General features: G+C 29.9%; 4 protein-coding genes across 16 annotated transcripts in view; 2 read left to right on the forward strand and 2 right to left on the reverse strand.

The window, feature by feature from the left end:
* The first annotated feature begins 178 nt into the window (after nt 1–178).
* LOC126768475 (exosome complex component RRP42) lies at nt 179–4,127 on the forward strand. The gene is made up of 6 exons (XM_050486612.1): nt 179–355; nt 433–629; nt 2,580–2,745; nt 2,819–2,998; nt 3,439–3,659; nt 4,007–4,127. Exons 1-6 carry the CDS (start codon nt 299–301, stop codon nt 4,107–4,109), a joined length of 924 nt encoding a protein of 307 aa, XP_050342569.1. The 5' UTR covers nt 179–298; the 3' UTR covers nt 4,110–4,127.
* Nucleotides 4,128–4,149: 22 nt separating this feature from the next.
* LOC126768455 (sequestosome-1-like) lies at nt 4,150–8,258 on the reverse strand. Of its 4 annotated transcripts, none has more exons than XM_050486580.1 (8): nt 8,076–8,257; nt 7,662–7,914; nt 7,413–7,583; nt 7,094–7,266; nt 6,122–6,806; nt 5,815–5,952; nt 5,351–5,494; nt 4,150–4,974 (listed from the first exon to the last, which is right to left on the reverse strand). In XM_050486580.1, the coding sequence occupies exons 2-8, from the start codon at nt 7,834–7,836 to the stop codon at nt 4,829–4,831; spliced, it is 1,632 nt and encodes a 543-aa protein (XP_050342537.1). In that variant the 5' UTR covers nt 7,837–7,914; nt 8,076–8,257; the 3' UTR covers nt 4,150–4,828. The 4 variants fall into 4 exon arrangements, with proteins under 4 accessions (XP_050342537.1, XP_050342546.1, XP_050342528.1 ...); XM_050486589.1 differs by having other exon boundaries at nt 5,351–5,479; nt 7,662–7,838; nt 8,076–8,256; XM_050486571.1 differs by having other exon boundaries at nt 7,662–7,838; nt 8,076–8,256.
* A 1,673-nt stretch (nt 8,259–9,931) lies between these two features.
* LOC126780969 (biogenesis of lysosome-related organelles complex 1 subunit 5-like) lies at nt 9,932–12,641 on the reverse strand. 2 transcript variants are annotated; one of them, XM_050505693.1, is made up of 4 exons: nt 12,254–12,336; nt 11,913–12,128; nt 10,989–11,820; nt 9,932–10,363 (listed from the first exon to the last, which is right to left on the reverse strand). In XM_050505693.1, the coding sequence occupies exons 3-4, from the start codon at nt 11,638–11,640 to the stop codon at nt 10,053–10,055; spliced, it is 963 nt and encodes a 320-aa protein (XP_050361650.1). In that variant the 5' UTR covers nt 11,641–11,820; nt 11,913–12,128; nt 12,254–12,336; the 3' UTR covers nt 9,932–10,052. The 2 variants fall into 2 exon arrangements, with proteins under 2 accessions (XP_050361650.1, XP_050361659.1); XM_050505702.1 differs by lacking the exon at nt 9,932–10,363 and adding an exon at nt 12,577–12,641 and having other exon boundaries at nt 11,367–11,820; nt 11,913–12,101.
* Nucleotides 12,642–13,137: 496 nt separating this feature from the next.
* Nucleotides 13,138–14,098, forward strand: part of LOC126780322 (arfGAP with SH3 domain, ANK repeat and PH domain-containing protein) — a 56,896-nt gene continuing 55,935 nt past the window's right edge. For all 9 annotated transcript variants that reach the window (XM_050504743.1, XM_050504911.1, XM_050505241.1 and 6 more), the window contains exon 1: nt 13,138–13,460. In XM_050504743.1, coding sequence (XP_050360700.1) covers nt 13,335–13,460 — 126 coding nt within the window. In that variant the 5' untranslated portion in view covers nt 13,138–13,334. The remainder of the gene's footprint in view (nt 13,461–14,098) is intronic.

Raw genomic sequence — 14,098 nt, forward strand, 5'->3', positions numbered from 1 at the left:
TTTTCCTATCAACAACTGATATCGGCTGTAACGTGATTGAGAATAAAACAAAAACTATGTAATTAGTATATAGTAGAATGATATGACTTAATGTATGATTTCTAAACGGAAACTATATAGAATATCATATCAGTCTTAAAAATAATAACAATTGACTTTTGACACGTGAAATGTCATAAATATTGATCACTACTATACTATATCACCACTACGTTTTGCTGTAATAGTGTAAACAAATATACCGTGCACGTGCTGTACTTTGTTATTAAATATTCTAATAGCTCAAGCTTATTAAAAAATGGCGGGACTTCTACTAAGTCCGACAGAAAAATTGTATATATTACATGGTGTTCAGGTAAATATATACTGAACGACAATTTAAATGAAATCGTCTCCCAGACTTCGAATAAAATAGTGTTTTATTAATTAAAGGATGACTACCGTTCAGATGGCAGATCAAATATTGATTATAGACATATGGAACTTGAAACTGATGTGGTAAGCCATGCTAGTGGATCAGCGAGACTCCGACTTGCTAACACAGACATCCTCGTAGGTGTGAAGACAGAGATAGATGAACCTAAACCTGACAATCCAGGATTGGGAAAAATTGAATTTTTTGTTGATTGGTAAGTTTTATAATGATAAAATTGTATCTTATAATTTTATAGATAATGTTACTCCACATAGAGTAAAATAAACTAACTTTAAAATAAAATTGAATCTATAAATTCTAGTATACTGTAATAATCTATATATTAATGTGTGAAGTTTTTCTAAGTTTACCTTTATATTTTACTTAGTGCATTACTGCCTCGTTGGTCTAGTGGCTTGATGTAAGGCTGCAGACCCGGAGGTCCTGGGTTCAATTCCCAAGTTGGGACAATAAAAAAAGTTGTTGGGTTTTTCTGTCAGAAAATTGTCAGTAACATCCCGGAGGTTGGAAGTGTATACACTCCCTTGCCTCGGAAAGCACATAAAGTCGTTAGTCCTGCGCCTGAACTCTTTCTGGTCTTGTTGGATTGCCGTCCAATTGTATTATGAGAGTGAGGGAAGAGAGAGTGCATCTGTGTTTGGACACACACTAGTGCACTATAATGTCTCCTGTGCAGTTGGCTAACCTCTCTTGAGATTGGCCACCGTGGCTGAAATCGGTCTGGAAGATGTGAAACATTTTTTGACATTTCACTATGTTTACTTTTTTATTGTCATACTGAACATGTTTCGCAAATTATAATAAAAAAAATTATGTATAGAATTTAGAGGTTAATCTCATTTTATTTTTATTAACAATGACTTAAAATTTGATCAATGATATAATTTATAACTTTGGTCTTTTTACTGTACCTATGCTTATAATGGACAAAAAATTCCTGTTTGGAATTCAATTCCATTTATCACTTTACTTAGATAATAATTACATTTTACAAATACACAGTTCTATTTAATAGCACCTTCATCCATTCATTAATGACTAACAACATTTGTTTATTTTTTTTTATTTCAAACAAATAAGGGTTGGTGGCATTGACATACAAAAGTAGTTTGTACTACTTGAAAACTAAGATAGTATGTTGCTTATGTCTATAACTACACTGGATCACTCACCCTTCAAAATAGAATACAACAATAATAAGTACTGATGTTTGGTGGTAGGAATTATAGTAGGTTGGTACTATACCCAGGTGGCCTTACACAATGCCCTACCGTCAAATGATTAACAATTGACCAAGGTATATAATATGTTACTATTAACTAGTATCACATTTTTTATGTACTCCATTGTTATTTGCTAGATGTTTTAAAATATATATATATATATATTTGTTTCACTTTTCAATGCTTATACTTTTTATAAATGAAATGGTTTTTTTTATTGATTAAATTAATTGGTCTTAGTGACTTGGTGATTAGGATAAAGTACTCCATCTCAACCCAATGAATGTTGTTTTTTTTTAAGAAGAACTCTCAGGAATGCCAAATTCTTCTTCATGTAGTGAGAAAGCGCACTGCAACACCAAGTAAATAAAAATATAAATGCAACGCTATTCTTTAGTAAGCGAACAGCTGAACCATTTTGTATAATTTTTTGGTTTTAAATTATCACAATAGTACAAATTAGCCTATAAAATTAGGAGATTCAGGAAAAGCTGATATTACTTTTGAATTTTTAAATTAATATTATATTTTACTGGTGGTAGGGCTTTGTGCAAGCTCGTCTGGGTAGGTACCATCCACTCATCAGATATTCTACTGCAAAACAGCAGTACTTGGTATTGTTGTGTTCCGGTTTGTAGGGTGAGTGAGCTAGTGTAATTACAAGCACAAAGGACATAACATCCTAGTTCCCAAGGTTGGTGGCGCATTGGCGATGTAAGCGATGGTTAACATTTCTTACAATGCCAATGTCCATGGGCATTGGTAACCACTTACCATCAGGGGCCCATAGGCTTATCCGCCTACCTATACTATGAAATATAATTCTTCTGCATTAAGTGTAAAATTCTTCAGTAAAAAGTCTTTGGGCCGCAACCGTGGATCCGTTAGTAATCTTATTATCAATAAACACTTGCTTTCAGTTCAGCAAATGCAACTCCAGAGTTTGAAGGTCGAGGTGGAGAACAACTTGCCAATATGATATCTAATTTGATGCAACGTGCTTACCACTCTTCTCAAGCATTTGACTTAAAACAGTTGTGTATTTTAGAAGGAAAACAGTGCTGGAAACTTTATGTTGATATCTTGGTATTTAATTTTAATTTATCTTTTTCTTACAATTATAACATAAATAAATCTTACAATATAATATTTTCATAAGATTTTAGAATGTGGAGGCAATCTGTGTGATGCAGTATCACTTGCCGTTAAAGCAGCATTGTTTAACACAAGAATACCATTTGTGAAAGCAGCTCTCATGGATGGAGGCAGTGTTGACTTTCAACTCTCAGATGACCCATATGATTCTAAATTGTTAGAAGTCGGCAATGCACCACTTTTGGTAAGCTAATTACACACATTGCATATTTACATAAAAGGTTAACTACTTTTACTAACACTTTTACTAATGTAACAACCTTAATTATCTTATTTTTTTTTTATATTCGCCGGGAGGGCAAATGACTCTACTCCACTCTACTCTATGATGGTAAGTGGTAGTAGAGTCCAAACGCCACGACGACGGCCAGTACAGACGGGAAAAACGTTCTGCACTAGCCGCCTTCGCCTTGCCGGCCCGCAAGATGCCTAAAATTATATAAATATAAAATTATTGTTTCATATTCATCCATTTGTATAATTAAATTAAAACAATATATCTAATATATATAAAACAATATATATATAATATATAACAATATATATAAACATATATACAGAGAATTCTCTGATTTTACACTTCATTATTAAAAATCTTATTAGTTATATTTTTATGCTTTCAAGGTGACGCTTTGTAAAATCGGAAATAAATGTGTGGTAGATCCATCAGCTGAAGAGGAAAGCTGTAGTGTTACATCTTTGATAATCGGCATTACTGGCAACCCAAAGTACTATAGCCAAGAATCGGATTCACCTAATCTTGAGTGTAAATGCAGCACAATTGGAATGAATGGTCCAGGAAGTGTTACCTCTGAGACTTTTAAAACAGCTGTTACCCAGGGAATGTAAGTATATAAGTTTGTCACATTTATTTAATACATGCCTATAGTACATACTTCAAATTTTTCTTTGAAGTTGTATCCAAGTACTTTTAACATATGCAACTTTTTAATTGTTATTAAAATATTTTTTTAGTAATGTTCTGTATTTTGTATAAATTAACCAATTGTAACTGTTAGATAAATTACATGTTTTGTGTGAGATACCTGTACATGTACAATAAATAGTTAATACAAATACATGTCATAAATTATTATATATTAATTTTAAATATCCGATAATAAATTATATCATGATCTTAAGTTATACATTTTTTATAAATAATTTTTACATATATTACGTTTTGTTTTAGCATTGCAGCTAAATGCTTAGATGAAGCTTTGGGCAATGCCCTTTTGCGCGAAAGACAAGAAAGTGGGTGTCGCAAGAAAAATTCTTATGGATTCCTGAAATAAAATCTATGAATAAATGAGTTTAATTAAATAAAACCAATAATTGAACCATTACACCTTTATTTAAGAGATTACATATGGCTAATTCAATGCAATGCCAATGTTACTTATCACAATTAAATTATCACAATAGAAAGACATAGTTACCAAATTCGAATCATGCCCTAATAATTACAGGGCCTATATACTGGCTATTTTTCGTTATTCTATTAAAGAATAATAATAAAGTTATGAAAACGTCACCATAACTATTGAAACAAAAATTCAATGAATAGTGTAACTAGAACCACTTCTAAAAAGTAAATGGAATGTTTTATGATTTTGCAAACTAAACAGAAATTATTATGATATGTACAAAGGAAACTTTGTGAGAATCCTAAGTAATTATAATCTGCAGTATTTTTAACAAACCCTTTCAGTAAATTGTTTGTCCCTGTATATACAATCTCATGTATTAAAAAAGATTGAAATCAATAATCATCCAACACTCTACAGCTATTAGCACAAATAATAATAAGCAAATTAAGAAATAAACATTTAAAGTAAACATTTGATGTTTTCAACGTGTCATCTATAGTGATCCCTACACCACAAATATCAAGTATAAGTACTTTTTCTTAAAGCCTATATACTATTAAATATAACGTAATGAAACGGCAAGAACTAATATCAAGTAGTTATATTTTTATATATAACTTTTTGAGGTGAAACTTTATGTATGTTTACTTTCTAGTATTAACCGGAGTAAGGAGATCAAGCACAGCGGCAATATTGCCATCCTTACTCTCGAGGAGTTGAGTCAGCCACCCACCATCATTGGTGAAACCCATTGCCATCATCTGCTCAATAGCTGCATTAATATGAAGCACTGAAAATGAGAATTAACTATAATGTACATTTATAATTAAAAAATATTACACATTCATAATTGTATATCAATAAATAATATTACACAAATATTTTAATAAGTTTTGTATTGTAAACAATGTGTACATTGGTACTTTAAAATTGATTAGAATGATAACCTATCACTATGACTAATAAACTTATCAACATGAAGCATGCTTTTTATATGATAAGCTTATGAATCAATGCTTTGTTGATATTTATTCAAAATTGCATAAATACAAATAATATATATTATTAAATTTAAAATTGTATTAATTGCTAGATAGTAAAGAAAAAAATATCTTAGTATAAATTTTGTTATATCTTAATATTATTATAATATACAGGTATATTACATGGGTGATGTTGCTCTTTAGGTTGAGTTTCTTTCTTGTCTGCAACTGGAGCGGACGGTGGCTTTTTGTCAGCTGAACTTTGAGCCTGACTCGAAACTGACTGGGGAGGGTCAGCTGGAGCTTCTAGTTCTTTAGGATTCAATGCTAAATATTAAACATTTGATCAATGATAATGGGAAATGAAATGATCACATAAGCAATGATATTTAAATGACCTCTCCAATTAACAAATTAAACATATATTCATCAATCAAGTTCTAAAACAATCCTTATTATGTAATTAGCAGACAGCAACAACAGCAGACATGAAGCTCATAAAATTACACCTCATAAACAATTCTACTTCATCAATAAGCAAACAATTTATTTTTTGAATTAGGAACAGCCCATTATTATGGATAGAGTGATGATAAAAAGAAATGTTACTATTGAGATGATTGTTTAGAAATAAATGTAATATTTACCAGCAGTTGCTAAATTGAGTGGGGGATATAGGTTTTGTCCATCAGATATTTTCACGCGTTCTTGAAATTCTTCTGGAAGGTTGAAGCCAATTGGTGGCTGAGAAGAAGTGCCACTCTTGACATTTGTATCCATTAGATCTAAACAATATATTCAACAATTAATTTGAGTTCATCTCGATCATATTGAAGACTAATATTATGATTCATTGTTATAATACATATCTATAAAATATTTTAAACTTTGTCTGACTATGGAGAATAAAAGGAAAGAATGAAAATTTTTGCTTTTAATGGGGACAAAAATTACCTTTTTCATTATTAATAACAGTCCAGTCATCAATCTTGTCTCCTTTTTCTGTTTCTGGAGTTTCCTCTCTTTTAGAATCAATGGTAGTAGTCGAAGATACATCAGACCTTAGACTTTCCTTGTCAATTTCTGGCGATTTACGATCACCTTGACCCATCTCTGCATCATTATTATTGACGGAGGTTCCTTGTGGCTGGCTTTGAGGATTTTCAGCATTGTTTGAAGAAGGTTTAGACGGGTTTAAACCACTTAAATACAAATTCAAAAGCTTCTGAATGTTCTCAACATCCAAATTTTCCACTGAAAATGGACATTGAGGTTGCTGTCTTTCTGTTGAAGTTGATGCCTCATCTTTAGGAGCTTGAGAAGTATTTTCTTTTGTTTTATCCTGTGATGGTTTTTTATCAATATCAATGTTCACATCTCCAGCAAGGTTTGCAAATTCATTCATATAGCTAGCAAAGGTTTCTAGCCAACTGGTACGTGGACGACGAGAGTGATGTTGCTCACGATCGCCACTGTGGCGACGGCCATGTCCATGGTGACCATGCCCATGTTCGCCGCGACGTTTCCTTTCATTGCTCTTTTCACGGCACTGCTTTTTGATATTTTCCTCTTCGAGATGAAAAGTAACATTTTTCAAGAAATTTCGTGACCTTTTTATTGCTGTTCTGATGACAGTGCGCTATAAACAAGTAGAAGATTTATGAACAATACAGTACACACAAAACCTACAAGAACAGTACAGTATAACTCTCCAATACAACAATTATACAAAAATATTTACAATGAAGTAATGTATTAATATTTAAATATTTTTATTAAGCAATAAGAGAATAATTACAAGTTGATGTAAAACATAAATGTCTCATACATTTTATTTTTATTTTAAGTACCTAAATAAAAATTATAAATATGATATGATATAAAACAGGTTGACTCATGAATATATATTGACATAAATATACATACGGGCATGTTGGGCATGGGTACTCGCATCATACAATGTTCAGGATGCAAGCCAGCTGCTTCACATTTGGAGCACAGATCATAATCATCACAGTAAGTGCACTTGTAGCGGAAACCAGTTACTGAAGACTCGCAACCATCACAAATTACACCATAATGTTGCAAAGTACTGAAATCTGGAAATAAACTTTTATTACTAAAATATAATTAATCTAATATGTTTATAATGACTTCATTTTTGGTTACACAAATGACTTGAGTAATAAACATGATTGCATATTATATTTATGACAAAGTTAATAATTTTTTTATTGGAATTTACCAGCATTATTGTCAGCAACAGCAGTAACAACAATGTCACACTCATCATTATCCTTAGTCACCTTGTCTTTACAACTGACATACAACTTAACTAGATCCAGATCCTCCATGGCTGACAAGGCAATCATGATTTCATCATCAGACGATATTACTACATCATCTCCATCTTCATCTAAAATTTATCATAAATAATATTAACATATAATTGAAATTATAAAAATGGTTTTTAATTTTTAGAAGCAACCATCACCTTTCCATGACACCATATAATGTTTATTTTTTAGTCCAGGGAAGACATCTTGAAGTTTAGCATTCAAGTAGTGATAACTGGTCACAACACTCTTTTCTATTCCAAATCTCCTTACTTCTGGCTTATCATTTTCATTCCAAAATGTGTACACTTTAAATGGTACTTGGTCCTCCATTTCTGTAAACGATTTTGTTTGTTGATATTTAGTATAAAGTTTATAGACATTTATATCTCGTGGTGGCCATTTTGTTTTCTAAAAGTGCACACGGTTTTATAAGTTGTCTTTTGCGCAAAAATATTTTATTTCAATTTACGTTAAATTAGATGTGTTTAGTAATACATATAGATTCCTAATAAAAATATTTTTTTACACGTTTACAATTTACAATAATTATATAAAGTAAAAATTATTACCTGAGAGAAGTTTTGCTTGATAGTTAAACTTGATTAAGTAAAATACAGCTATTCGTTCAACAGTCAACACTCCTAGTGCGACGATGTAAATATTTTTATTGCGTAGCGTTCCGCTAAGCACCGTTTATATATAGGTGAGAAAATGAAATGATTCATCATTTGTCGAACATTGGAGAAAAACAAAATATTATGATGCAATACTGTCAGATTTGTTTGTCATTGTCAGTCGGCAGGCAGAACTGGCCTGTCACAATTTTAGTTCAGAAATTGAAATAGTCAGTGTCATTCTACCACAGACTATAGATATTGAATTTAATAATACGTCATTCGAATACTCAGGCTACCTCTACAAGCCGGCCATTATTCGAAATTATATTCGATTGCGGTATCAGTTTTCAAGGAGTTTCAATATTAAAAGATGATATAAAATATACACAATAATTTAAAAAATACTCTTGTTTACATTTACTTACATTTAACACGTTTGTTGATGTTATCTGTAGGTTTGTCTTAAAAATTGCTTGATTCGAATGAAAATGTATATATAAATATGAGTTTATGCCAACGTTTTTATTTTTTTATAATTATATATTATATAAGATAATATAGAGATAAGGAAACGGTATTTTTTTTTATTTCAGCACTCTTCGATCAATAATGTACTAGATCACCGGTAAGCGCTTCAAAAACGGCCCGAAATTTGTATTAGATTTTTTATGTGCTATTGCTACACCACATCTATATTGATGAAGGATTTGGAACACAGTGTTTAACCACTTATTTTTGATTTTATTATAGATACAAAATTATTATTATTTATTCATTTGTAAAGCACCTATTTAGGTGCTTGCCTGCAAATAAGCTTTATATAAAATTTTTGAACCATTTTGCCTAAACACTACTTACAAAAAATAGATAAATATAAAATAATATAAGTACCTAAGTGCTGCGTTAAATATTATTGCGATAAAAACACCAGGCAGCCCAGGTATATCACCAAAAACATCCATGACATGACAGGACATTAACAGGCTGTTTTGTACATAGTTTTGTGAAAACAACCTAAAATAATGCATTTTATGTTGAATTTACATAACTGTATTTTTATTTTGACTAGGACACAATTGGAGACAGTTTTACGAGAACCTTTCTTTGGGATTGTGTATCTTGTACATTATTGTTCGAAGGAAATAGGCCTATAATTAGTAATAGCCTAATCACTAAATGTCAAAGTGATTGTTTTATTTTTAAATGTTCATTATTCCTTCAATAAAAGAAATATAAAGTTTATTTAGGTCTTATTATTATTCTTGTACTGAAAACATTTGACCAGTGCGAGGTTTATAAATGGACAACTCATTATATTTAACACTGAAAAGACGTTAAGTAATTAGAGTTGGTCCAAAAATGTTTTGTGATAAATTACTTAAAGAGTAACCAACGAAAGCTTTTACTTGTGGTAGGGCTTTGTGCAAGCTCGTCTGGGTAGGTACCACCCACTCATCAGATATTCTACCGCAAAACAGCAATACTTGATATTGTTGATATTGATATTGTTGTGTTCCGGTTTGAAGGGTGAGTGAGCCAGTGTAATTACGGGCACAAGGGACATAAAATCTTAGTTCCCAAGGTTGGTGGCGCATTGGATATGTAAGCGATGGTTGACATTTCTTACAATGCCAATGTCTAAGAGCGTTGGTGACCACTTACCATCAGGTGGCCCATATGCTCGTCCGCCTTCCTATTCTATAAAAAAAAAAAAAAAAAGCAACCAATCAAAGAAGTACATCAGAAGAATGACCAAATCAATGTTCAATTAGGTCATAGTAAACATTTTTTATAATTATTATTGTATTTATTTATTAACCTTCAATTCTAGTTTAACAAAACTTAATGATATTGTGACTTACACTGTAGTAGGTTATATTAATTTAATATTCAATAAATAATACAATACAATATTATTGTTTATGAAAATTAATCTTGATGTTGTTTTTCATGTGCTGATTTTATGTTTTCAGAAGAGTATTTCTGTTGATCAGCAAATTTCAGGGGACCTCCCAGTTGTGTTGTTTCAGGAATGTTAAGTTCTTCGTTTAATTTCTTTGCAAGGAAATATATTTCCGCAAGAGCAATAACTAAAGCACACATGACACCTAATAATAATCTGAATCCAAAGTCTAAATTGCCCACCATCCATTCAACACCTCTAAATCCAAAAAGGAAACCAGCAAATATTGAAATAATGAACTGTCCAATTGCTATGAGCTGCCGATTAAGTTGTTTCACTGCAAATAAAAGACAAGATTATTGTATGTATAAGGAATGTAATAGATAAATGTTGTCTTTGTAGAATTTAATCTTTATTAACATCACTACTGTTTTATACAAAGTATTGCCAATGATGTCTTATTGATCAAATATTTGAATTGCACATTTTAGAGGCTGAGATATAATAAAACCTTAATTTCATTGTGGAATGGCCATACTGTTTTGACCTTACATATAATGCAATGCAATAAACTCTAAAATATCAATAAGTTATAGTATGTTACATCAGTAAGGTATCATGTGAGAAATTATAGCAACATCAAGTCTAGTTAGGTCATGGAGACTGATTGTGGTGGTGATTTAAAATAGTTTTACTAAATAATAATTCCATTTACACTATCAATTTTAAATAAGATATTGAAATTGATTTTGTTGTACAGAATTTTAATCAAACAAATTGTTCAAGGCTAAAAGACATACTATTGTTATTGGATCCTGCACATGACAAAGACATTAGTGCACTGTAACATTTTATTTTAAGAGTTTTTAATGACAACTGTAATTAAATATATATATTCTAATATATTATATTTTTTGCATTTAACTATGGTCTCAGAAATTAGTCGAAAACAAAAAACTTACATTGATATGAAATGTTATCTTCAGGAAATCTCATTCTGACATTGTCAACACCTTTTGTCATTTTTCTATATTCACGAGCTTCTTGCTGAGCTCTTAATTTAACACATCTTGCTTCTAGGACAGGATTTCTCTTTATTGTTTTGTTTTCTGGCACATCAATGCGAGCCCCTTCTAAAAGTGTGTGAAGGTAAGGAACATCTTCTTTTTTATTTCTTCTACTATTTAAATGATTATATAACCAATCAATATCAGCTGTAACAAGGAATATATCAGTGTTTGTCTTATCAGAACCTGCACTGGGTTTATCTTTTTCTGATTTGTTTTCTTCATCTTTTTCATCAAGATTTATTTTATTTCCTTTAAGATTGGTATTGGTTTCAGTAACTGGTTCAATTAAAACTGTTTTTTCAGAAACAATATCCGGATAAGATTCTCTAATCTTTTTTAAATTGTCTATGTCAGAACTAGATAGATGTGTGGGTTTTATTTTATCATTACTGTAAGTTTTAAATAGAATATTATTTCCTGTTACAATTTCATTTATATTATGAGGTAGCTCATCGGAGGGTGCTATTGTTTTTAAGAACTTAATTAGTTTCTCTGTTGGGTAAATCTTAATATAAGTATGAACTAGTGACCCTTTTAGATCCATTGTTTATTTATTTGTTATATTGAGCTTATGATTCAAGTCTGCATACAAGTCCCTCAACTCTTCTTCTTTTTCTTCAAATGTGTTGTCAATTCTTTGACATTTAAAGTTCATGTCATCAATAAACTGATCCCATTCCTTCTGTCTTTTCTCACGATTCTCTAACAACTTCTTCTTAGTAACCTAGGGGTAATTGTTTATTAGAAATAACATGTGAAGTTGATTTTAAACAATATCAATGAGCATAGTTACATATGAATTGTACTATATATTACCTTTTGCAATTCAAGGTAATCTTTTTCAATTTCCTCGGAAAGTTTTAATGCTTGTGCTAATTTTTCTCCTAGTACGGGTAGTGCTGCACTTGAACTCTTGATAATTTTTTCAGCTTGAGTATCTTTTATATCTGTTAGATTTTCAAGTATGACAAATAAGTTTTCGACTTCTCTGTCTCCTCGTTTTTCCTTAAAAATAAATTGTAATGTATTTTCCTGTTTTTAAATTTTAATACAAACATGACGATTATAAATATATAATTACAACTACTAATTCATTGCACGACAAAAAAATACTTCGGAAATTATGTAATTTTTTTTTTTTAAATAAAATTATTTACCTCGAATTCTTTTAACATAAACTTTATTTCACCATTGAGAAACGGGCGATGGTCAAACAACCTTGACCAAATCTCACTGATTTCTAAAAAAAGGAATAATTTAGTTTTTTAATAAATAAAATAACTTATTCTTCTAATAAATTTTATTGCAAGATACGGTTGCGGATCCTACCGACCTACATAAAATTAAAATAATCATCAATGGTATATTTCAATATTATGTGTCTGATTGGTTGTTGTAATGAGTAAATTTCCTGGGTATAAATATCTAATTACTTTAAAATAATATAACGGAATAAATAAAATAGGAATTATTATCATACCTCGTGACAGCTCAGTCATTATCAATTGTTAAATTTTGATTTATACTCTATGGCTTACAGAATGAATTCAGTAAACCATAGAGTATAGAAAAATTTAACATTGTTGTTAGTGAAATGAAAAAGTTTTATGATAGATGTTTGTCATTTTATCAAAAATAAATGAACAGCAAATACCAATTATAAGACTATTTTTCAGAAATATGTAAAATGTTTTGTCTATTTTTTCTTGCAATTTTGCAATAGTTAATAACAATTATTTTATTTGTATAAATCTTCGAAAGTAAATGTATTTTGTTAGTTAGGTTTTAAAGATATATATATCATTATAGTTTTTTTTATTTTTTTGAGTCATATGTTTAACGAAATCAAACATTTTAACGATAATTATAGTATTGTTTTACTTTTTATTGGTGACGCTACCGAATGGCTATGTAAAGATTGAGTACCAGGATTTGCTTTGTCTATGACAATGTTCGTTCTTTCTGTCAATTTTATTTTATCATTCATTCTATAAATCATACATTCAATTCAATTTCAATTTAGTTTGTTCATTCATGATCGTTGAGATGGATGTGTTCGTTTGCTAAAATCAACGCAAATTGTTTTTATTTGCGCAGAAGTGATTTGTGCCTAACAATATGTGTTCGGATTATTGCGTGTTTCTATTTCGATTAATATAGTTAATAGATCGTAAAAATTGTATTAAACGAATGTGATACAAGACTCAGCTTAAGTGCAGTTTATGTATTGTGGTCATCATGCCGGGTCTTATAGGTATTGGTGAATTTATTGACGAAACTCGAGAGGATTACAGTTCACCAACTACATCGACATTTGTTTCGCGTATGCCACAATGCCGACAAACAATAAACGCTTTGGAAGAGGTGAGAAGTATGGTTTTTTACACTATTATAATTATTAGTAGTAATAAAATTAATTAATAGTAGCAGATAATATTTTTCTGCAATTTGGTTTATATTTCCTTATTTTTATTGGCATATTTTTACCCTTATTCAAATCACTTTCAAATTTACAACATATTTAGTTTAAACTAAATAAATAGTTCTGAAATAAATACCCAAACATATATAACTTCGTACACTAAGTAATTATTATAAAATTGTTGCCTACATACTGAAAAATATTAATGTAACTAAATAAAAAACACATCAGTTTAAAATAAGATAAATTGTAATAAATTTATTTTTATAAATATATTTATTTAATAATCATATAAATAAATTAATAAAACAAAATTGCAGGTTTTTGTAAAATGTGTTTTAAACTATATTAAAAAAAAAATATGTGAAAAGCAGAATATAAATTTTTATAATATAGAAACTCGAAATATAATATATTTAGAATATATCTATAAAATTTGCTTATTAAAAAAAAATGAATGATTTCATTTTCTTTATTGTTGTATGTATTTATTTAACATTTTTGTATTGTGTGTGTATTGTGACCTATATGTAGTATAATTATATAGGTAATATCATTTTGCAATTAAATTATTTTCTAA

Source organism: Nymphalis io, chromosome 1 (assembly GCF_905147045.1).
Source record: "Nymphalis io chromosome 1, ilAglIoxx1.1, whole genome shotgun sequence".
Classification (NCBI taxonomy): domain Eukaryota; kingdom Metazoa; phylum Arthropoda; class Insecta; order Lepidoptera; family Nymphalidae; genus Nymphalis; species Nymphalis io.

What these genes read in the sequence shown, in the direction of transcription:
- LOC126768455 (XM_050486580.1), bottom strand. Translation starts at nt 7,836, where the DNA reads ATGGAGGACCAAGTACCATTTAAAGTGTACACATTTTGGAATGAAAAT. An exon ending in TGTTATTAATAATGAAAAAG is followed by an intron (nt 5,953 to 6,121) that starts GTAATTTTTGTC and finishes TATATTGTTTAG; the next exon opens with ATCTAATGGATACAAATGTC. An exon ending in ACTCAATTTAGCAACTGCTG is followed by an intron (nt 5,495 to 5,814) that starts GTAAATATTACA and finishes TTTAATATTTAG; the next exon opens with CATTGAATCCTAAAGAACTA.
- LOC126768475 (XM_050486612.1), top strand. Translation starts at nt 299, where the DNA reads ATGGCGGGACTTCTACTAAGTCCGACAGAAAAATTGTATATATTACAT. An exon ending in ATATATTACATGGTGTTCAG is followed by an intron (nt 356 to 432) that starts GTAAATATATAC and finishes TATTAATTAAAG; the next exon opens with GATGACTACCGTTCAGATGG. An exon ending in TCGGCAATGCACCACTTTTG is followed by an intron (nt 2,999 to 3,438) that starts GTAAGCTAATTA and finishes TATGCTTTCAAG; the next exon opens with GTGACGCTTTGTAAAATCGG.
- LOC126780969 (XM_050505693.1), bottom strand. Translation starts at nt 11,640, where the DNA reads ATGGATCTAAAAGGGTCACTAGTTCATACTTATATTAAGATTTACCCA. An exon ending in AGATAACATTTCATATCAAT is followed by an intron (nt 10,364 to 10,988) that starts GTAAGTTTTTTG and finishes TTTTATTTGCAG; the next exon opens with TGAAACAACTTAATCGGCAG.